Raw genomic sequence first — 24,402 nt, 5'->3', positions numbered from 1 at the left:
AGGCAGTTTCTCCGCTTTGCTTTCGAAGGTCAGGCATACCAGTTCAGGGTGTTTCCTTTTGGCCTCTCTCTCGCCCCTCGTACATTTACCAGATGTATGGCTACAGCACTAGCCCCACTGCAAGCTCTTGGATTAAGAATCCTACCCTACTTAGACGATTGGCTTGTCTGCGCTCCGACTCAGGAGCAGGCGCACAACGACACAGCTCTTCTACTGAACCATGTCTCTCATTTAGGACTCACAGTGAACTTTGCAAAGAGTTCTCTTGTTCCCAGTCAACAAACGACCTTCATTGGCATTGCCATCAACTCCCTGACTGCATCGCCATCCCCGCAGAGCGTGGACGATGTAATTCGTCTCGTCTCACACATTCAACAGGCTGTGATGCTGCCTTTTGGTTTGCTGCTCCGGTTGATGGGCAAATTGACTGCAATGTCGTTAGTGATACCTTTGGGACTTCTGTTCTTATGTCCCCTACAGATTTGGATCAACAACCTAGGCCTCAATTCAAAGTTGCATCAGCACAGGCTTGTACGACTCTCCAACCAGTGCCTTCTGCACCTCAAACCCTGGGGGAACGTGGACTTCATCTGCAAGGGTGTCCCTCTAGGCTCTGTTCCTTCTCGCCGAGAGGTGGTTGTTACAGATGCATCACTCAAAGGTTGGGGGGCCGTGTGGAATCACAGGATGGTGAGGGGTGTCTGGAGTCCTCAGGAGAGACTCCAACACATAAACGTGCTGGAGCTTCGCGCTGTGCAACTGGCTCTCAAGCATTTCCTCCCGGCCTTGAGAGGAAGACATGTTCTTGTCCGGTCGGACAACACGTCAACAGTCTATCACATAAACCATCAGGGGGGCACCAGGTCCAATCACTCATTGGCAGAAACTCGGAAGCTTCTCTTATGGGTGTTGCCTCGCCTTCAGAGTGTCAGAGCAGTTCATCTTCCCGGTCTACAGAACAGCGCAGCGGATTTACTCTCCAGACAGAAACCACCACCGGGAGAGTGGAGACTGAACCCGATTGTGGTCCAAATGATCTGGCAGAAATATGGTGCAGCGGAAGTGGACCTTTTCGCTTCAAGCACCTCAACACATGGCACTCCCTCTTGGAACCAGACAGCTCGCTGGGGCAGGATGCATTGGCTCACCCGTGGCCGGATTGGCCCTCCCTGAGCCTGGTTCTGCTGGAGGTTTCTTCCTGTTAAAAGGGAGTTTTTCCTTCCCACTGTTGCCAAGTGCTTGCTCACAGGGGGTCGTTTTGACCGTTGGGGTTTTTCCGTAATTATTGTATGGCCTTGCCTTACAATATAAAGCACCTTGGGGCAACTGTTTGTTGTGATTTGGCGCTATATAAATAAAATTGATCTGATTTGATTTGACTTTATGCCTTCCCTCCTCTCCCGCTGCTGATGTTGACACTGCACAGGATAGATCAGAGCAGCCACAGGGTGCTGCTGGTTGCTCCGTTCTGGCCTGGGAGGATTTGGTTTCCCATGATTTACAAACTCCTCGAGGGAGAACCTTGGGCTCTTCCGGAGAGGTAGGATTTGTTGTCACAGCTACAGGGGAGGATTTAGCACCCTCACCCAGAATGCCTTCAACTGTATGTGTGGCCGTTGAGGGGCCAGACTCCTTGTTAAGTTCTTGTGACCAGGCTGTTGTTCAGACTATCCTTAATTCATGTGCTGCTTCTACCAGGGCTTTGTATGACAACAGATGGAAGCTGTTTGCGCGGTGGTGTGAGAAACAAAAGTTAGACCCGGAGCATTGCCCTGTGCCTATTCTCCTCAAATATTTACAAGAACTGCTGGAGAAAGGACTTTCTGTCGCTACCTTGAAGGTTTATGTTGCTGAAATCTCTGCCCGGCACGTCTATGTTGATGGCCGGTCAGTGGGTTCACACCTCTTAGTGTGTCGTTTTTTGAAAGTTGCTCTACGTTTGCGGCCTCCAAGGCTGGCACGCGTACCTTCATGGGACCTTCCTCTAGTCCTGGAGGGTTTAAGCTTATCCCTTTCGAACCAGTTGAAAGTGCTGATCTTAAATGGGTATCAGTGAAGACTGCCTTTCTACTTGCACTGTCTTCGGCTAAGCGAGTGGGAGAGCTCCATGCCCTATCAGTCGCTGGGGACTGTTTGCGATGGAATTCTGACGGATCTGGGGTTACGCTGTGGCCTAATCCGTCCTTTTTACCCAAGAGAATGTCAACTTTTCATGTTAACCAGCCAGTTTCCTTGGCTGTGTATGCCCAGCATTCTGATCCAGGATTATCTGTTTCAGGTTCCCTGTGTCCTGTCCGAATGGTGAAGCAGTACATTAGTGCGACTGCCGGGATCCGGAAAACGGATGCCCTGTTTGTGTGTTACGGTGATCACAAAAGAGGCTGTGCTGTCTCAAAGCAGCGACTCTCGCATTGGGTCGTGGATGCCATTTTACAAGTATACAGGTCCAGAGGTCTTCAGCCTCCTAAGGTTACGTGCCATTCCACCAGAGGGGTCTCCACCTCCTGGGCTGCACTGAGAGGTGTCCCTTTGAGTGATATTTGTGCTGCTGCTACGTGGGCTTCGTCCTGTACCTTCGCCCGCTATTACAGACTGAATGTGGCTGCTCCTCCTGCAGTGACTTCGGCGGTGTTGTCTGCCTCCACTCCCCACTGCTGATGCGAGGTGAGTGTGACTCTTCGTGACCTTGTTGGTATTAAATCATCCAGGTGCTAAAGCACCGCCCTCTGGCGGTCAGGAGGAATGAAATAGAACGAGAGTTACGAATGTAACTACGGTTCTATGAATTCCGGATGACCGCCAGAGTTGCTTGTCACTCAGAGTCTTGCGAGTTAATTCCGAAAAGAAGCGAGTGCTGGGTGCGTCTGGTATATAAAGACAACCAGTGACGTCACCCAGGTCACATTCAATGGCGTGACTTTGTTGGCATATATTCTCGACCTCTGTGCTGCGCACATGTAGTTATCCAGGTGCTAATGCACCGCCCTCTGCGGTCATCTGGAATTCATAGAACTGTAGTTACATTCGTAACTCTCGGTTTAAGGACCTAAAGTGTCTCAGCAAACCTGACAGGATTCAAGTGTGGGAAACTGTCCGCACCTTGCTCCAAGAGATGGAGATGAATGCACAACCGGATGAAAAATTCACCTCTGAGCCAGCTATGAAGAAACAAGCTCTCATGATTGCACATGACTCTTCATCTGATGAAGAAGAGGACAATACTGAGCGTTGTATGAAGTGCTACAAGGCAGAGCCTCCTATTGGCATAGAAGACTCTCCCCAGAAATGGTGGTTCACACATGAAGCATCACACAGTGAGATGGCCTGTCTTGCGCGCAAGTACTTAGCAACACCTGCCACATCAGTACCATCAGAAAGATTGTTTTCATTGTCTGGACATGTCGTTCAGAAAAAACAAGCTTCCCTGTTATCTGAAAATGTCAACAGACTTGTCTGTTTAAGTAACTGGCTCAAAGCAAAAAAATAAGTAGGCTTTTAGGTTGGCTTACCTGTTGGGAAGCTGAGTTGATAAGTGCAGTATAGCCTGACTGTTAGTATGTTCTAATTAAATTTAAGAAAACAGGTTAAACAGCATTATATGCTAAGTTCAAGTTCCCAATAATAAGCACTTTGCCATTTTATTTTAGATCACCCTGTTTTGTGGGGCTGTTTTTGAGACTAAATATAATGCATTTTTTTATCCGTTTATTGATAGTGTTACTTCAGATTTGAATAACTGTAACACATCATGTATTTTCTTATGTTGAAAGCGGAGACCAAAATGTGCGATTAATTTGCGATTAACTGTTAGAGTTGACTATGACATTTATCTGATTAATCGCGATTAAAAATTTTAATCGATTGACAGCACTAATATATATATATATATATATATATATATATATATATATATATATATATATATATACATACATACATACATACATACACACACACACACACGTACCTCATCAGTGAAGATAAGCTGTTTGGCGTGCACATTTGACCTGGATAAGTGAGTAACCTTGTGGAGCCCTTGAGTTCAGCTAGGTTTTTTTTTAACCTTTATTTAACCAGGTTAAGGTCCTGTCACACTTTTAACACGATTAACCAGCGTATGCCGACAGCCCCGATTCCACCCAGTGGTTCGGGTCGGTACTGCACAGTGTGGTGCAGGTCAGAAACAGAAAACCTTTTTTTTTAATATTGGTGGACCATTTTCATTGTGTACAGAATGCTGATGAGTGGACTGTGGAAATGCTGCCATGAATGAATGGAGCACTGTTGCTTTCTGATCAGGTCCAGACCTGAATAATGAAACACTGTGATGATTTAAACTTTTAAAGCGCCAGTAGACAGCAATCAGGTGTAGTGCTTCTGTGTGCTCAGAGCGCAACAAGGACATCCTCTGAGAAACGCACCTGCAGCAGTAAAACCACAGAGGGACTTGCTTTAAAACACTATGTTTCAGCCACAACAAGGAATTAAATTATTTTCAAACATCAATTTGGAAAATCAGGAGCTTTATGTGGAAACGTGTCCGTCAGACTGTGATGATGGATCGGACTGAAGCAACCGGGTCAGACTTTATATTTACTCCGTGTCTGAATGAAACAGTTGTTCTGCATGTATGCAGACTTATGAGCAAATTACAAAAAACGTCTGCCAACAATCACATAACTAACGTGTTTGTAATTATATGGGTGGATATAAAAACATGCGCAAAGTGATGCGTAAAATGGCTGTCAAGGATTTTATATAGTTCATGCTCTTATTATCATTTATTTTCTTTAGTTTATGCTTATATTATTATTATTTATTTTCTTATAGTTTAAGCTATTATTTTTCCTCTTTGTGAGAAGAGGAGGTTTTAGAAAGAAAGACTTGTCTGCATTCTTCATGATTGAGCAAACTATTTTTCATTTTGCATAAGTGCCTTATCCTGCTTTGACGAGCCACAAGGCTCATGTTGCAGGAATGGAAGGTTTCAGCCGTTACCTTGCTTTGCTATCACCCTCTTGCAGACATGACTCATGTGTAACCTCTCCCGACTGTCCTTGTTTGTTTTTTCTCATGTTGATGAACTAAATAAAAGGCTGGGCCAGAGGAGGGGATTTTAGGAGAGCTTTGCTTGTTCTCCTCCTCTGCGCAGAGCAAAAAATATATATATATATATTTGTCTCTCTCTGACTGGTTTCTTTTCAGTGTTTGTGCCTCTCATTTCTTTAAAAACAGGGTGCAAACCCAACAGTTTTTTCTTGGCGCCCAACGTGGGGCGTCGACAGATCTTCTCGAGCGAACGGAGGAAGACACGCCGCAGACTGTGCACAGCCAATTCCACTAGAGGGATCGAAGGAAAGTCCTGAGGAGTGAATTCTCCGTCGGGCCGGTGACTATAGACGTCCACCTCCGCTCGCCGCAGTAGATTGACGACGCCTCCGAACCAAATGAGGGGTGCAACAAATTAACGTAAGTAATTACTGCCTGCCTGTGAGGAAAATATGTTGAGGAGGGGTTCGAGTCCCCATCCAGAATAAAGTGCGGGGGAGGGAGTTAGAGTCTCCGGTCCTGCCGGCACATTTGGCGGAGGGGTTCGAGTCCCCATCCGGAATAAAGTGCGGGGGAGGGAGTTAGAGTCTCCAGTCCTGCCGGCACATTTGGCGGAGGGGTTCGAGTCCCCATCCGGAATAAAGTGCGGGGGAGGGAGTTAGAGTCTCCGGTCCTGCCGGCACAGGTGGCGGAGTGGTTCGAGTCCCCATCCGGCTGAGAAATACAGGAGGAGTAAGAATAAATTTCAGGAGAAGCAGTTAGAGAGACGCGAATTAATTGATTATTGCAAAAGTGAAACTAAGTGTGTTTGTGGTATGAATGAGAGAAAATTCTGTTTTTGTTGTTTTGTTGTAAGGATTTTGTTGTGTGATTTATGTCTTGATATAAAATGATTTATTTTATTTATTTTTTTTAAGATGAGGGCTTGTCTGTAATTGCAATCATTGATGAAATCTGTAATTTATTTTGTATATGTGTGAGAGTTGGAGTGGTTGTGGGAGTGTGTGTGTGTGTGTGACAGTGTCGGACTGTATGTGTGGTATTGTTTGACTGAGTATTCCTTAGTAATGATAAAAGAATGAGACTGTGAGTGACTGAAGCACGGACAGCTTGATATCCCATTTTATCAGGGGATAAAAGTGGAGCCGTTGTCTGCAAAGTAGGTCATTTTAAGTCCATATGCACCACACTCACATATTCCCGACGAGTCTGCAAAGAGGGGGACTCCAAGGAAGGTCCACCCCACGGGGTAGAAGCTTGACCTGAACTTTGCAGAGTGAAGGGGAATAGGTGACCAACATGGGAAACACATGCACAGAAAATAAGCCCCTATTTCAGGGCGATGAAAAATACATGCACAAATGCAATCCGGAAAATCTGAAGTACATAATTAAATGAAAAAAGAAATATGGCTTTTCAGGTAAATTGGTTATGACAGATTGTGAAGGTTTGGTGTTAAAACTTACAGCAGCAGCAGCAAATAAAAAGGTAACAACAAACACACCAATAAGTGACAACATTATTGAGTTACCAGAAAAACAGATAACAATCACAGTGGATATTCATGGAGCATGGTCATTACCACTCCTGAAAGAAAGACCTGTGGTGACTCTAAAGGTAAATGGACAGGACATGGATTTTCTCTGTGACACAGGAGCATGTAGGACAGTGATAACAGACAGACCTCCCGGAACTAAATTTGCAAAAGAAGTCATTTGGGTAAAATCTGCAAATGGACAGGTGAATTCAGAGAAAATATTGAAGTTTGTCGATTTTGAAGATCCTGAAACGAACCAAACTGCTTGTGTCTCTGTGGTTTATTCGCCCCATTGTCCAGTAAATTTACTGGGACGAGATTTGATGAGTGCCTTATCTATAGGAGTCACACCACCAGTAGGTGGTATGAGAGCTGTGAGGCAGCCCGCTACTGTATATACAAATTTGGCCCAGGCCTGGCAGTACTCTTTGGATCTGTCAGAGTTGAGACAAACTGAACAATTATTGGAGGAAGGTCTGATGACCTGTGAAAACAGAGAACACGTAGTAATGATGTCACCTAAAGATCTACACATAACTATGCTATTCACTCCACGAAAGGATGAAAGGTATGGAGCAGGATTTCTGAAAATTCCATCAGAATTACAGACAGTAGCACACCTATACACAGACAGAAAAACCACCTCTGTGTGTAGTGTAGTGCTGACCCAAAGTGCAGACAAATGGTACAGAGGAAAACCTGAGGCTGTGCCGCATATTTCACTGACAAGGGCAGACACTCAGTCCTGGAAGGACCTTGGAGGAATTGCTAAAATAGCTGAGGAAGCAACTGATTGGCACGAAGCAGATGAAGTGTCGGTGTGGGATTTCAGTCCATCCACAGGCTTGTATCGGAACTACATGTTTGTAAGTGCTTGGACGACACCGGTGATACATGAAGTAGATCTGGACGATTGAAATTTAACAACATCTGTGTTGTTGACACAGGAAGATGAGACTTTATTGGCCAAACTGCCTCCTCATCTCTGGGTGAATGCACCCACAGATGTAGGACTGTTGAAAAATATTCCGCCAGTCAAAATTAAGCCACGATCTGATTGGAGACCACGGATCAAACAATATCCGTTAAAACCTGAAGCAGAAAAAGGAATTGAACCGGTTTTGCAGAATTACTGGAAGCAGGAGTCATCAGGGAATGTTTAGATGCATCCTGTAACACTCCAATATATCCTGTGAAAAAAGCAGATAATCAGAATTGGCGAATGGTACAAGACCTACGTGCAGTAAATGCTGCAGTAGAAACTAGTGCCCCTCTGGTACCAGACCCACATACGCTGCTAAATAGATTAAGTCCTGGAAACATGTACTTCTCTGTCATAGACATCAGTAATGCATTTTTCTCAGTACCTGTTCATCCAGACTCTCAATTTTGGTTTGCTTTTACATTCAAAGGGAAAAGATACACATATACAAGACTCCCTCAAGGTTTTGCTGACAGTCCGACCATTTTTACACAAGCAATAAATTGTTGCTTATCTTCATTTACTCCACCAGAAGATTCACAAATCTTGGTGTATGTAGATGACATTTTGGTGGCAGGAAAGACAAAAGACAGCTGTACAAAATGTACTATGATGCTTCTGCAACATTTGGCAGAAACAGGAAGTAAAATTAAAAAGCAAAAGTTGCAGTTTGTGCAACCACAAGTGACTTATTTAGGCCACGTCCTATCAGCTGAGGGGAAACGAATACAAGACTATCGAAAGCACGCTATTCTCAAAGCGCCTAAACCGTCAAAAAAGGAAATGATGACTTTTTTAGGTATCTGTAATTATTGCAGAGCCTGGATTCCATGTTATGCAGAGAAGGTGCAGAAATTGCAGGATTTAATACACTCTATACCAATGGATATGACTGACAAAATACAGTGGAATAAAGAAGCTGAAGAACAGTTTACAGCTCTTAAACAAGAACTTGTGAGTTCCACAGTATTATCTCTGCCCAATTATGCCAAGCCATTCACTCTCATGGTGGACACAAAACAGGGATTTATGTGTGCAGCTACAACAACATGGTAATAAAAATAAACCAGTCGGCTATTATTCCAAACGTTTGGATCCAGTGGCACAGGGCCTACCTCCCTGTGTCCAAGCAGTATGCGGAGTAGCAATGGCAGTGGAAATTACAGCGGATGTTGTTTTGTTCCACCCACTGACTGTTAAAGTACCACACACAGTCAGTGTGTTACTCCTGCAAACAAAGATGACATTCTTATCGCCTGCTAGACAGATAGCTTATACAGCAATGCTATTGTCTCAGCCACATATTACCACTGAAAGATGCAACACCTTGAATCCCGCCACGCTCCTACCTACTGAGACAGACGGTGAACCGCATGATTGTTTGACAGACAGAGAAACAACAATTACCTCGACCAGACTTAACAGACGAACCATTTACAGATGGACTACATTACTTTGTGGATGGCTCATGTTTCAAAGATCAGAAAGGACAGACATTAACAGGCTATGCTGTTGTTCAATTACCAAATACTGTTATTGAAGCAAAACAGATCGATCATTTTGTATCTTGGGTAAAGGACAGAAACTGACAGTCTATACAGATAGTCAATATGCATTTTCAACAATTTGGTTCTTTGCAAAACAATGGCAACAAAGAGGTATGATAACCTCTACAGGGAAACCAGTGACACATGCAGGCTTACTCACAAATTTGCTAGAAGCAGTGACATTACCATCACACCTGGCATTATGTAAATGCACAGCCCACACCAGAGGTACAGATTTTGTCTCCAGAGGAAACTGTCTCGCAGACAAAATAGCGAAAGAAGCAGCAGCTGGTCGATATGGCACTTCTTCTATTTACACAGCTCAGACAGACAATGAACCATTAATAGATTCTGACCTTTTATTGGATATGCAAAAACAGGCACCAGCGCAGGAATGACATTTGTGGTTGAAAAATGGGGCAACCCCAAACCCCAAAGGACTTTATTGTGTACATAACAAACCCATCCTACCCAAAAGCTTATTCAAAGCAGCCGCAATTGCGACGCATGGGTTAACACGTGTCAACAGGGGGGATGGTATATATGGTAGACCAATACTTTACTACCTATGGATTTAATTTATACTCAAAAAAATTTTGTAAAGCCTGTGTTACCTGATTGAAACACAACCCACAGGGAAATATAAGACCCCGGAGAGGGCAATTCCCAAAACCACAGTATCCTTTTCAAATTGTTCATATGGACTTTATTGAACTAAATCGATGTGGACCTTATCAATACTGTCTAGTATTAATTGATGCCTTTTCAAAATGGGTAGAAATTGTTCCATCACAAAAAGCAGATGCTTTAACAGTAGCAAAAGCATTGTGTAAGACAATTATTCCGTATTATGGAATACCAGAGACATTGTACAGTGATAATGGAACACATTTTGTAAATGAAGTTGTACAAAGAGTAGCAGAACACATGAAAATTAAGTTAAAACATCATTGTGCTTACCACCCACAAAGTGCAGGATTAGTGGAAAGGACAAAGGGCACAATAAAAACAAGACTAAGGAAATGTATGGAAGAGACAAAATGAACCTGGATTGAATGTTTGGACCTAGTAAAATTGTATATGAGAACACCACCAACACCATCAGGTTTAACACCATTTGAGATACTTTATGGACGACCATATCGTCTACCAATTTTTGACATGGATACTAAAACAGCAGATGAGGAACAAACATTAGCAGATTTTATGAAAAAGACCTTAACACAGAAAGAGATAACTTAAACACATTTACTGCCGAATAATTTTGATCTCCCACAGGACGGCCTTCCAGTAGTCCAGCCAGGAGACTGGGTATTCATCAGAGTGATTAAGAGGAAGAACTGGTCCAGTCCTCGTTGGGAAGGTCCATACTAAGTGCTGTTAACAACACCAACTGCAGTAAAGATAGCGGAGAGATCAACGTGGATACATCTAAGTCACTGTAAGATACAGCGTGTGTTGGCTGCCTCCACAGTGTAAGGGGAAGTCTGGCTACAAAGGGAGTCTATTTAATTAGCAATAGATTGTCTCAACGCCAGTGAAGCAGGGAGATCCTTGCACTATTAGGTGAGGTTGGTTAACAACACTGTATCCTAGCAATCATGACTGAACTACAGCAGACCCCGGAGCGGCGTGCTCAGCGCCGCTGCTGCCGGACTGTTGGTAGGGCAGCCGGTTGCGTTGTGATCTTAGTGTGTTTCGTGCTCCTCGAATTCCTGGCCTGGTGGTTGACCCAAGAATTGCAGCTCACTGTGGACCGAGCCAGAGAACAACGGACGTAACGTCAGAAGAGGTTTATTCATAATGTGAATGAGACAGATGGACACCCTCATATATACCATACTAATATGTGGTACAGATATGTTCATTTATTGGCTATGGAATTACATGTTACTAATTGTTATGTTTGTTCGCAAATGCCTATATCCTCAACACACCCAGCTCTGACGGCTAAACCGTACCCTGCTAGGGTGACAGAATGTCTTATCATACGGATGCATAATCAAACTGTATTTCGGGGGCAACAGTTCTCAGCAAATCTGACAAGACGTAACACCACTTGCCTCAGTGCAACCACTTATATGATAGGGATTTCAACAGAAGACGTACAAGCGTGCCCAAGTGCTGCTCCATTGACTAGACTGAAGGGAAATGCAAAAATATCATCACATGTTAAATTGTCATCACAACGGCCATTCCCGATTTGCTTTTACGGGACAGGGAATAAAACTGTAGGTAAAATTAAGAAACGTCTGTGTACCCAAACGTATGTTTTATCAAATAATTTAAGCCTAACCAAAACATAATATGTGGATGGTACTTATCTTCATCACATTGGATGGGGATGTAATTATACAGGCTCCTGTCCATGGGGAACGGATGAATCATGTGCTTATGTTAGTAAGTTTTTGCTACCACCTGTAAATGGTACTCCAGTGTATGATGACATCTATTGGCTTTGTGGTTCCAGACTGTACATGAGTCTCCCACCAAAGGGTGGTGTGTGTTCACCTACCCAGGTGACTGACCATACATATGTGGTAGTGCCAAGGACCTCCACAGAGAAGAATGGCAGCACCAGACGGAGGAGATTGATATACCCAGATGTGTTACCACATGATCACATGTGGGGCTCGGATGTACCAAAGGACCAAAAATTGTGGTCTGTAGGAGATAAAATAGCACATTCATTGTTCCCCTGGATAGGAGTGGTAAAAAATTCATTAATGATTGAAACTCTGAATTATCGATTGGGTCTGTTCATGAATGTAACTGAGAAAATAGTAGCAGCTCAAAACACTGAAATAGATGCTTTACGTACCATGGTGATGCAAAATCGCATGGTTTTAGACTTGCTTACTGGTTCACAGGGAGGAGTTTGTGTTCTGCTGAACACAACATGCTGTACTTTCATCCCAGACTCCATTCATTCAGTGGATGTGCAGGACGCATTGGAAGAGCTGAATAAACTTCGTGATGCAATGCATAAAGACACGCTAGCCGTGAGCCGGTGGAATTCCTGGTCCTGGTTGACTTCAGGAGCATGGTGGCAGTTACTATTGAAAATGGTGACACCAGTTATTATAGTCCTAATTCTGATTGGACTTTGCATGTGTTGTGTGATCCCTTATATCAAAACAATGGTTGGCAAAATGGTGTCAAATACGAGGTCTATTAGAAAAGTATCCGACCTTATTATTTTTTTCAAAAATCATATGGATTTGAATCACGTGTGATTACATCAGACATGCTTGAACCCTCGTGGGCATGCAAGAGTTTTTTCACGCCTGTCGGTTACGTCATTCTCCTGTGGGCAGTCTTTGAGTGAGGAGTCGTCCACCCGCTCGTCGATTTTTTTCATTGTTTAGGAATGGCTCAGAGACTGTTGCTTTGTTTGATAAAAAAAATTTTCAAAACTGTAAGGCACAACTGAGTGGACACCATTCAATAAACTCAGCTGGTTTTCGGTAAAAATTTTAACGGCTGATAAGAGATTTTGGTCTGGTAGTGTCGCTTTAAGGACGGTCCACGGCGCCTGACGGCGATGTGCGCTTCGAGGCGGCAGCGTCTCGCCGTTTCAAGTTGAAAACTTCCACATTTCAGGCTCTGTTGACGCAGTAAGTCGTCAGAGAACAGAGAACTTTCAGAAGAAGTCGGCATGAGGAGTTTATTCAGACATTCCATTGTTAACGGTCATTTTGTAATGAAAGAACGTGCGGGCAGAGTCGCATGTCGGGCTGGACCTGACAGCGGGGCGTCGCGGCAGGAAAAACACCTCCGTTGGAAATCTTAACGGGCAAGTTGGAACATGCCCAAGCTGTTAAACAATTTCTCAGTTACTCACTTGTTGAAAGCCATTAAAAGCCGCCTGAATTCTACAAATGGTTTTCAACACGGAGGTGTTTTTCCTGTCGCGGCGCACACAGATTTGCCGAGTAGTCACGGAAACGACTCGGCGAATTTGCGCGTACGTCTTTCATTAAAAAAATGTCCTTAAACAGTGGAATGTCCGCATAAATTCCTCATGCCAGCCTCTTCTGAATCTTCTCTGTTCTCTCACGATGTCCTGGGTGAATTAAGCCTTAAATTAGGATGTTTTCAGCTCGAAACAGGCCGACGACAGCGCCTGGAAGCGCTGCAGGACGTCCCGCTCCGTGGGAAGTCCTTACACCGACAGAAACACCCCATAATCTCTCATCAGCCGTTAAACTTTTCACAGAAAACCAGCTTAATTTCTCAAATAGTGTCCACTCGGATATTCCTCACAGGTCCAGAAAAAATTTTGATAAAGCAATGCGCGCCGTCTCAAGCAGCGTGTGAAACAAAGGAATTCAGCCGAGAGGGCGGGACCACATCTCACTCAAGGCCTGCTCACAGGGAAATGACGTCACCGACACACGTGAAAAAACTCACGCATGCGCACGAGGGTTCAAGCATGATTGGTGTAATCGCACGTCATTCAAATCCATATAGTTAAAAAAAAAAATAAAAGGGTCGGTTTATTATCTAAGAGACCTCGTACATTTGTACACTGTAATCTGGCTTTCCAACAAACTATGCCAAAATATCAAGCATTGAAACAGTCAGACCTTAGTGGAGAAAACTATAATGATAAAGCTGGGTATCATCTGGGTAACAATGAAAATTTAAGCAATACCGTCTAATAATACTGCCTAAGGGAAGCATGTATAAAGTGAATAAAATTGGTCCTAGCACAGAACCTTGTGGAACTCCATAATTAACTTTAGTCTGTGAAGAAGATTCCCCATTTACATGAACAAACTGTAATCTATTAGACAAATATGATTCAAACCACCGCAGCGCAGCGCCTTTAATACCTATGACATGCTCTAATCTCTGTAATAAAATTTTATGGTCAACAGTATCAAAAGCAGCACTGAGGTCTAACAGAACAAGCACAGAGATGAGTCCACTGTCCGAGGCCATAAGAAGATCATTTGTAACCTTCACTAATGCTGTTTCTGTACTATGATGAATTCTAAAACCTGACTGAAACTCTTCAAATAGACCATTCCTCTGCAGATGATCAGTTAGCTGTTTTACAACTACCCTTTCAAGAATTTTTGAGAGAAAAGGAAGGTTGGAGATTGGCCTATAATTAGCTAAGATAGCTGGGTCAAGTGATGGCTTTTTAAGTAATGGTTTAATTACTGCCACCTTAAAAGCCTGTGGTACATAGCCAACTAACAAAGATAGATTGATCATATTTAAGATCGAAGCATTAAATAATGGCAGGGCTTCCTTGAGCAGCCTGGTAGGAATGGGGTCTAATAAACATGTTGATGGTTTGGATGAAGTAACTAATGAAAATAACTCAGACAGAACAATCGGAGAGAAAGAGTCTAACCAAATACCGGCATCACTGAAAGCAGCCAAAGATAACGATACATCTTTGGGATGGTTATGAGTAATTTTTTCTCTAATAGTTAAAATTTTGTTAGCAAAGAAAGTCATGAAGTCATTACTAGTTAAAGTTAATGGAATACTCAGCTCAATAGAGCTCTGACTCTTTGTCAGCCTGGCTACAGTGCTGAAATGAAACCTGGGATTGTTCTTATTTTCTTCAATTAGTGATGAGTAGTAAGATGTCCTAGCTTTACGGAGGGCTTTTTTATAGAGCAACAGACTCTTTTTCCAGGCTAAGTGAAGATCTTCTAAGTTAGTGAGACGCCATTTCCTCTCCAACTTACGGGTTATCTGCTTTAAGCTACGAGTTTGTGAGTTATACCACGGAGTCAGGCACTTCTGATTTAAAGCTCTCTTTTTTAGAGGAGCTACAGCATCCAAAGTTGTCTTCAATGAGGATGTAAAACTATTGACGAGATACTCTATCTCCCTTACAGAGTTTAAGTAACTACTCTGCACTGTGTTGGTATATGGCATTAGAGAACATAAAGAAGGAATCATATCCTTAAACCTAGTTACAGCGCTTTCTGAAAGACTTCTAGTGTAATGAAACTTATTCCCCACTGCTGGGTAGTCCATCAGAGTAAATGTAAATGTTATTAAGAAATGATCAGACAGAAGGGAGTTTTCAGGGAATACTGTTAAGTCTTCTATTTCCATACCATAAGTCAGAACAAGATCTAAGATATGATTAAAGTGGTGGGTGGACTCATTTACTTTTTGAGCAAAGCCAATAGAGTCTAATAATAGATTAAATGCAGTGTTGAGGCTGTCATTCTCAGCATCTGTGTGGATGTTAAAATCGCCCACTATAATTATCTTATCTGAGCTAAGCACTAAGTCAGACAAAAGGTCTGAAAATTCACAGAGAAACTCACAGTAACGACCAGGTGGACGATAGATAATAACAAATAAAACTGGTTTTTGGGACTTCCAATTTGGATGGACAAGACTAAGAGACAAGCTTTCAAATGAATTAAAGCTCTGTCTGGGTTTTTGATTAATTAATAAGCTGGAATGGAAGATTGCTGCTAATCCTCCGCCTCGGCCCGTGCTACGAGCATTCTGACAGTTAGTGTGACTCGGGGGTGTTGACTCATTTAAACTAACATATTCATCCTGCTGTAACCAGGTTTCTGTTAGGCAGAATAAATCAATATGTTGATCAATTATTATATCATTTACCAACAGGGACTTAGAAGAGAGAGACCTAATGTTTAATAGACCACATTTAACTGTTTTAGTCTGTGGTGCAGTTGAAGGTGCTATATTATTTTTTCTTTTTGAATTTTTACGCTTAAATAGATTTTTGCTGGTTATTGGTAGTCTGGGAGCAGGCACCGTCTCTACGGGGATGGGGTAATAAGGGGATGGCAGGGGGAGAGAAGCTGCAGAGAGGTGTGTAAGACTACAACTCTGCTTCCTGGTCCCAACCCTGGATAGTCACGGTTTGGAGGATTTAAGAAAATTGGCCAGATTTCTAGAAATGAGAGCTGCTCCATCCAAAGTGGGATGGATGCCGTCTCTCCTAACAAGACCAGGTTTTCCCCAGAAGCTTTGCCAATTATCTATGACGCCCACCTCATTTTTGGACACCACTCAGACAGCCAGCAATTCAAGGAGAACATGCGGCTAAACATGTCACTCCCGGTCTGATTGGGGAGGGGCCCAGAGAAAACTACAGAGTCCGACATTGTTTTTGCAAAGTTACACACCGATTCAATGTTAATTTTAGTGACCTCCGATTGGCGTAACCGGGTGTCATTACTGCCGACGTGAATTACAATCTTACCAAATTTACGCTTAGCCTTAGCCAGCAGTTTCAAATTTCCTTCAATGTCGCCTGCTCTGGCCCCCGGAAGACAATTGACTATGGTTGCTGGTGTCGCTAACTTCACATTTCGCAAAACAGAGTCGCCAATAACCAGAGTTTGATCCTCGGCGGGTGTGTTGCCGAGTGGGGAAAAACGGTTAGAGATGTGAACGGGTTGGCGGTGTACACAGGGCTTCTGTTTAGAACTACGCTTCCTCCTCACAGTCACCCAGTTAGCCTGCTTTGCCGGCTGCTCGGGATCTGCCAGGGGGTAACTAACGGCGGCTAAGCTACCTTGGTCCGCACCGACTACAGGGGCCTGGCTAGCTGTAGAATTTTCCACGGTGCGGAGCCGAGTCTCCAATTCGCCCAGCCTGGCCTCCAAAGCTACGAATAAGCTACACTCATTACAAGTACCGTTACTGCTAAAGGAGGCTGAGGAATAACTAAACATTTCACACCCAGAGCAGAAAAGTGCGGGAGAGACAGGAGAAGCCGCCATGCTAAATCGACTAAGAGCTAGTAGCTACGCTAAACTAGCGGATTCCTAAAAACACGCAAAGTGAATGTGTAAATAATTTAGAGGTGATTCAGCAGAAGGAGTGCTTTAGTTAAGGCACGTGAAGATTACACTGGGAAACAAATCAATCAATCAATCAATCAATCAATTTTTTTATATAAGATAACTAGTAATCTAGTAATCTAGATAACTAGATCAATCTAACTGCGCAGATTAAACAGCTAACAGATACAGAAAAACACCGCTGTGCTCCGGAACAGGAAGTGATACAATACCGCAGTGAGAGCCAACCACCAGTAGAGGCCAGGAGCAGAAGGTAGATCAGTAAATCTAAAAGAGTGATTAAAAAATACAAAGATCAAATACATTTTTTGCCTCTACTGGTGGTTTATTATTATTATTATTATTTTTCCTCTTTGTGAGAAGAGGAGGTTTTAGAAAGAAAGACTTGTCTGCATTCTTCATGATTGAGCAAACTATTTTTCATTTTGCATAAGTGCCTTATCGTGCTTTGACGAGCCACAAGGCTCATGTTGCAGGAATGGAAGGTTTCAGCCGTTACCTTGCTTTGCTATCACCCTCTTGCAGACATGACTCATGTGTAACCTCTCCCGACTGTCCTTGTTTGTTTTTTCTCATGTTGATGAACTAAATAAAAGGCTGGACCAGAGGAGGGGATTTTAGGAGAGCTTTGAAGCTTAGCACATAAGCTGCTTCTTGGTCTTCTCCTCTGCGCAGAGCAAAATATATATATATATATATATATGTCTCTCTCTGACTGGTTTCTTTTCAGTGTTTGTGCCTCTCATTTCTTTAAAAACAGGGTGCAAACCCAACAATGGCGCTAACAGTGGCTACGTTAGCGTGATCCCAGCTGGACGCCGTTCTTTGTTGTACAGCCTGCCACATGCTCTGCGCTGGACGCTGTGTATTTTGTGGCAGCTTAATAATTTTCACTTTAATTGTGGCAAAAAGTGCCACAATAACTAATAAAATGCATTTTTATGGGGGATTTTTGGTAATATGTGACTGAATGTGGTGTATTTTCATGGCTTGCTGTATGCAAAGGGCTGTGATTGGCCACTTTCTGTTTTCCTTCCTTCCTTCCTTCCTGTCCCATCATATTTCAGACAGGTTTTGCTGACAGTCCGCACACATATCGATCATGGATCAAATACGTTTGGCAAAAAAGTCTGCAAATCTTCACAACATGGAGTGACAAACCAAAGACAACCGTATTAGATCACAGCCCCTCTGCGTGGCTGTGAACTTTCCCCGAAGCTTGACATGCACCTGCTGAATGACTAACACCGCAGCTGTACTTCTGGTGTTTGCCACGAGGAGGCCTTTAATTTATTTACCCAAAATTTGTGAACTCTGACCCAATTATCAATGGTAACTAACATTGGAACCACTCCAAAAGAGAGGCTTATAGACATAGCGAGTCTGCAGGCTTTCACCACATTTAAAGTCAATCTGCCAAAAAATATTCCAAATTTAAGGTGAACAAACAGACAGACATGTGAAAAGTCAGTGGCACTCTGACAAGTGTTGTCAAAAGGTCATTTTGCACTTTTACTTTCAGTTTTCACGTCCAACTGATTTGCACTTCTCAGCCACCGTACCACGGCGCACACTACACAAACGCCCGTGTTTACACGTGTTGTGATGTGCACAGAAGTGCATATTTGACATACGTTTTGTGCATCTAAACAACATTTTTACACTGCTTTTTAGGGGCTCCACATGAAACGTGAAAAACTGTGTACTTGTGACACACTTACGGCACATTTAACAGCGTCGTCTTTAATTCTGGTGAAAAAAGTGCTGCAATGTTCAAAACCTCATAGTAAGAGTGTCTTACTGTTTGTATTTCTTCATAACTGATGTCCCAGACATATTCACTGACAGCGTCACCATCAGAGAGCCTCGTCCACAACGACCACAGAAGAATCCAAACTGTCACCGATGTTAAAGGCGGCAACACATGGTGTTAAGAACAGGGGGATGTGTGGTGTCATTATGATTTAAAAAGAGGAAACAGCTGCTTGACAATAAATGGCTTCACCCAACCACGAACCATGAGAGAATCATTCAGATTCTCAGAACAATGGGATCAAAAATTCTACCAGGGTATGTAAACCTATGAGCACAACTGTATAGAATGTGAGCTGAATCCACCTACGGGTAAAAACCAAATAGGGCAAAAATACTTTTCGATTAGACGTCAGTGTATCACTGACAGACTGACAGACAGACAAAGATACAACAGACCAACAGAGCCTTGTCGAATGACTTCGACAAAACTAAAAACCTTCAAAATGACCCCTGCCAGTACCAGACAACATGGAAATGAAACTTTTAAGCCCCACCTCGTGCAGCAGCGCCATCATGAGGCCCTGCCTGGCTCGACAGGCTGTCGGTTTGAGAGGAGGAGCTGTGAGGCGACAGCTGTTCCTGCTTCACCACGGGGAATGCACCACCTGCAGGGTGGGGTTTAGGAAAAACAAGGAAGTCAGGTTTGAGGTTCTGTCAAGGGAAATCAAACAGAAGCGGTCGAAGCATCTGAAAGAATGACTCACCAGCTTTCCTCTGTTCCAGCCAAGGTAAGCCCATCTGTGAGGACGCCATCTTGCCATGGTCCAACCCATGAGCTGGGCTGTGTAGCGGCACCGGCGTACCCTGAACCAAACATGCAACCACCTTACTTTAACACAAATACCTAACAATGAGCTTATAATGTACAGTGACTAAAAGGTACTCGCCCTCAGCCAGAACCAAGCATCTGTCCAATCCACTATCACAGATGAGTTTTTGACTCTAATGTGATCAATCTGGAGTCACACATCAGCAAAAATAAACCTCTCCTCCTGTTTGCCTGAAACAGTGCTGCAACGACACCACGGCCACTTTCTGAAAAGTTCAGGAGTTTTCAACTTAAAAGTGCTCTGAGTGGCTGCACAGGAAAAACAGTCAGGTATGGAAAAACGTGTCTGGAGGTAATATGGACAAGGTGTCTTAATTCTGCAGGTAGAAAACTAAAGAAAAGACACAAATGTTTTTCTCATACGTTACTGTTTGTACACTGTAGTTTGTTCAGCACACAGAGGTTGATTAATAACAGGAAAACATGTTCTTTAGCCGCTTGACTTCCTCAACACCTGAGGTGACAAACCACATAAAAAAGTCTCTGTGTCGATGTGCATGTATGTTTCAGTGAATGAGCTGCGGGATCAAACACGTGATCATCAGTTTAACATGTCCTTTTTTATCGTGCTTTGTCACATGGAATTAAATATCTTTGGAGAGTTCATACAAAAATTCCCAACAAGGCGTGTGATAATCTTGAATTCTGCTTTCAGGAAAACTTTAATGCTAGCTTAGCCCATTAGCCTGCTATCTTGAGGAAATGTGACACATTTAACCCATTCTGAGTCACGCTCTTCACGGTACACGTGCTGTGCAGCCGCTAAACCACTGCTGCGCTTTTATTGTGAAAAACTTTCAGAACAAGAGTGTTGATGAGGCAGAGCTCGTCTGGTTTTACTCTGCTGTTTCCCCACAATACACAGTTGAAGAAAATGATGACACAGGAAATAAAAATCTTTATTGACAGCGATAAATTTTGGGAGTCATTTTGGCGTCGACACTGTTTTGTAAAGACACTTTTGAAGGGAACCTGAAGTTGTTGGTGAAGTGTCTTCTGCAGGCTGTTAACTCTAATTTACACACTGCTGGAAATATTATTGCTGGTACTTCAGGTTCTCTTTCAAAAACTTTATAACAATGTGGAAATTTTCTTCAGTTGTGTCTCATTTTGGTCAGTTTTTTCACAGTGGCCATTCAATGCAGGAACATGCCCTATTTTGATTGAATTTCAAGTTTTCACATTAAAAATCATCCATAATTTTGCTTAAAATTTTAAATTTCTAAATTCTATAAGGAAGAATTGTGAAGAATTAGATGAAGCAAAGATATGAGAACCACAATCCACCAAGAAGTGAAGAAGAAGAAGCACTTTCTATGACTCGTGGATGGATGAGGGCAGACTCCTCTGTGTTTGTTCCAGACGAATGGAAAACATGTTGTTAGCATCTTCACAAATTTCACTGTCTGGCGCCTGTACGAGCAAAACTAATTGACTCACTCCGTTTTGTTTCACATTGTAGCTGCGAGCACCAAAGAAGGACCTGACTTACAAAACAGGGAGCAGTTTTCAGGTCAGTACAATGTCCCACAAACAATAATAATAAAGAAAAAATAACTCAATGCTAAAATACCCTCCACTGTATGAGCATGAAAAAAGGAAACAGAATGTGACCTTTTGACCTCTTAAAATCAAGGTCAAGGTTAGCCATCTTTGAACTTATCCAAGGTCTGTGTCCCAAGAATGTTCCCTGTGAGTTTGAAGACCCTGGCAGTAACAGGACTGGACTTATGCTAAGCACAGACAGACACAGCGTCCTCACAACACCTGACAGCCATATTTTGGCCTCAGGTCATAAGGAAATTCTGCTTTAAGGTGTGAATGGCAGCCAACGCTCACAAAGCCAAAGCCTGCACATCCACTACAGAGATACAGGCAGGCAAATAAGGATTTGATCCACTGTCAGTTTTGCAAGTTTTCCCACCTACAAAGAATGGAGAGGTCTGTAATTTTTATCGTAGGTACACTTCAACTGTGAGAGACAAAATCTTAAAAAAAAAAAAACACTGTATGATTTTTAAATAATTAATTTGCATTTTATTGCATGAAATTAGAATCTGATCACCTACCAACCAGCAAGAATTCTGGCTCACACACACCTGTTAATTTTTCTTTAAGAAGCCCTCTTATTCTGCACTCTTTACCTGTATTAATTGCACCTGTTTGAACTTGTTACCTGTATAAAAGACACCTGTTCACACAATCAATCACACTCCAACCTGTCCACCATAGCCAAGACCTGTCCCTGTGAGATCAGATTTTAAGGTTCTGCTACTTGCCTGTAAAATTGTTCACAGACTGGCACCTCCCTACCGAGCTGACCTAATTAAACCCTATGTACTGGCCTGGGCTCTGTGTTCTCAGGGTGCAGGACTACTTTGTGTTCCTAGGGTGAATAAAAATCTGTGGGTTACAGAGCTTTCTCTTTTCGTGACCCTGTTCTGTGGAATGATCTCCCTGCATCAATAAAACAGTCAGATTCTGTGGAGACTTTCAAGTTCAGACTTAAGACACACTTATTTTCCCTTTCGTATGGCTAGCAAACTGGTATACAACCCCAATTCCAATGAAGTTGGGACGTTGTGTAAAATGTAAATAAAAACACAATCCAATGATTTGCAAATCCTCTTCAACCTATATTCAATTGAATACACCACAAAGACAAGATATTTAATGTTCAAACTGATAAACTTTATTGTTTTTGTGCAAATATTTGCTCATTTTGAAATGGATGCCTGCAACATGTTTCTAAAAAGCTGGGACAGTGGTATGTTTACCACTGTGTTACATCACCTTTCCTTCTAACAACACTCAATAAGCGTTTGGGAACTGAGGACACTAATTGTTGAAGCTCTGTAGGTGGAATTCTTTCCCATTCTTGCTTGATGTAGGACTTCAGCTGTTCAACAGTCCGGGTCTCTATTGTCATATTTTGCACTTCATAATGTGCCACACATTTTCAGTGGGTGACAGGTCTGGACTGCAGGCAGGCCAGTCTAGTACCCGCACTCTTTTACTACGAAGCCACGCTGTTGTAACACGTGCAGAATGTGGCTTGGCATTGTCTTGCTGAAATAAGCAGGGACGTCCCTGAAAAAGACGTTGCTTGGATGGCAGCATGTGTTGCTCCAAAACCTGGATGTACCTTTCAGCATTGATGGTGCCATCACAGATGTGTAAGTTGTCCATGCCATGGGCACTAACACACCCCCATACCATCACAGATGCTGGCTTTTCAACTTTGTGCTGGTAACAATCTGGATGGTCTTTTTCCTCTTTTGTCCAGAGGACACGACATCCATAATTTCCATAAACAATTTGAATGTGGACTCATCAGACCACAGCACACTTTTCCACTTTGCGTCTGTCCATTTCAAATGAGCTCGGGCCCAGAGAAGGTGGCGGCGTTTCTGGATGTTGTTGATGTTTGGCTTTCACTGTGCATGGTAGAGTAGATGTAGTGACGAACTGTGTTAACTGACAATGGTTTTCTGAAGTGTTCCTGAGCCCACGCGGTAAGATCCTTTACACAATGGTGTTGGTTTTTAATGCAGTGCCTCCTGAGGGATCAAAGGTCACGGGCAATCAATGTTGGTTTTCGGCCTTGCTGCTTACGTGTAGAAAGTTCTCCAGATTCTCTGAATCGTCTGATGATATTATGGACTGTAATGAACTGTGATGATGGAATCCCTAAATTCCTTGCAATTGAACGTTGAGAAACTTTGTTCCTAAACTGTTAGACTATTTTTTCACGCAGATGTTCACAAAGTGGTGATCCTCACCCCATCTTTGCTTGTGAGCATTTTGGGGATGCTCCTTTTATACCCAATCATGACACTCACGTGTTTCCAATTAACCTGTTTACCCATGTTCCAAACAGGTGTTCTTTAAGCATTCACCAACTTTCCCAGTTTTTTTGAAACATGTTGCAGGCATCCATTTCAAAATGAGCAAATATTTGCACAAAAACAATAAAGTTTATCAGTTTGAACATTAAATATCTTGTCTTTGTGATGTATTCAAATAAATATAGGTTGAAGAAGATGTGCAAATCGTATTCTGTTTTTATATACATTTCACACAACATCCCAACTTCAATGGAGTTGTACCATTCTCAACAACAACAATCAGCTCCAACCTACCAGCACCTCCTACCCCACCATGCCTCCTTCCATTCATGACAGAGATGTCAAACTCTTAAAGAAACAGGACCCACACAAAGCAGCTGAACCTGACTCTCCCTATCCATGTTGAAGAACTGTGCAGACCAACTGTCCCCAGTGTTCACAGACATCTTCAACACCCCACTGGAGACATGCCAGGTGCTGGCATGATTCAAGGCCTCCACCATCATCCCCATCCCCAATAAACAAAGAACTTCAGGACTTAATGACTACAGACCTGTCGCCCTGACCTCTATTGGCAATGAATACCTTTGAGTGCCTTGTCCTCACACATCTCAAGGCCATCTCTGACCCCCACCTGGATCCCCTGCAGAGCCAACAGGTCCGTAGACTGTGCTGTCAACATGACTGCACCTCATCCTCCAGCATCTGGACTCCACAGGAACCTACACCAGGATTCTGTTTGTAGACTTCAACTCTGCTTTCAATACAATCATCCCGGCTCTGCTGCAGGACAAGCTCCCTCAGCTCGGTGTGCCCGATTCCACCTGCAGGAGGATCACTGAATTGCTGTCCAACAGGAGGCAGCATGTGAAGCTGGGAGGGCACGTCTCCAACACACGGTCCATCAGCACCGGATCCCCTCCAAGCCTGCGTTCTTTCCTCTCTACTTTTCTCCCTGTACACCAACAGCTG

At 43.1% G+C, this 24,402-nt stretch overlaps 1 protein-coding gene across 1 annotated transcript in view; it reads right to left on the bottom strand.

The window, feature by feature from the left end:
* Positions 1-24,402, bottom strand: part of LOC117509704 (nuclear receptor corepressor 2-like) — a 217,439-nt gene that overhangs the window by 57,066 nt on the left and 135,971 nt on the right. The window contains exons 14-15 of the mRNA XM_034169424.1: positions 19,458-19,557; positions 19,248-19,358 (exon numbers count right to left, since the gene is read on the bottom strand). Of these exons, the coding sequence (XP_034025315.1) occupies positions 19,248-19,358; positions 19,458-19,557 (211 nt within the window). The remainder of the gene's footprint in view (positions 1-19,247; positions 19,359-19,457; positions 19,558-24,402) is intronic.

Source organism: Thalassophryne amazonica, chromosome 5 (genome assembly GCF_902500255.1).
Source record: "Thalassophryne amazonica chromosome 5, fThaAma1.1, whole genome shotgun sequence".
Taxonomy (NCBI): Eukaryota; Metazoa; Chordata; class Actinopteri; order Batrachoidiformes; family Batrachoididae; genus Thalassophryne; species Thalassophryne amazonica.
The sequence above is the reverse complement of the archived record's forward strand: the minus strand, read 5'-3'. Positions and strand labels throughout refer to the sequence as shown.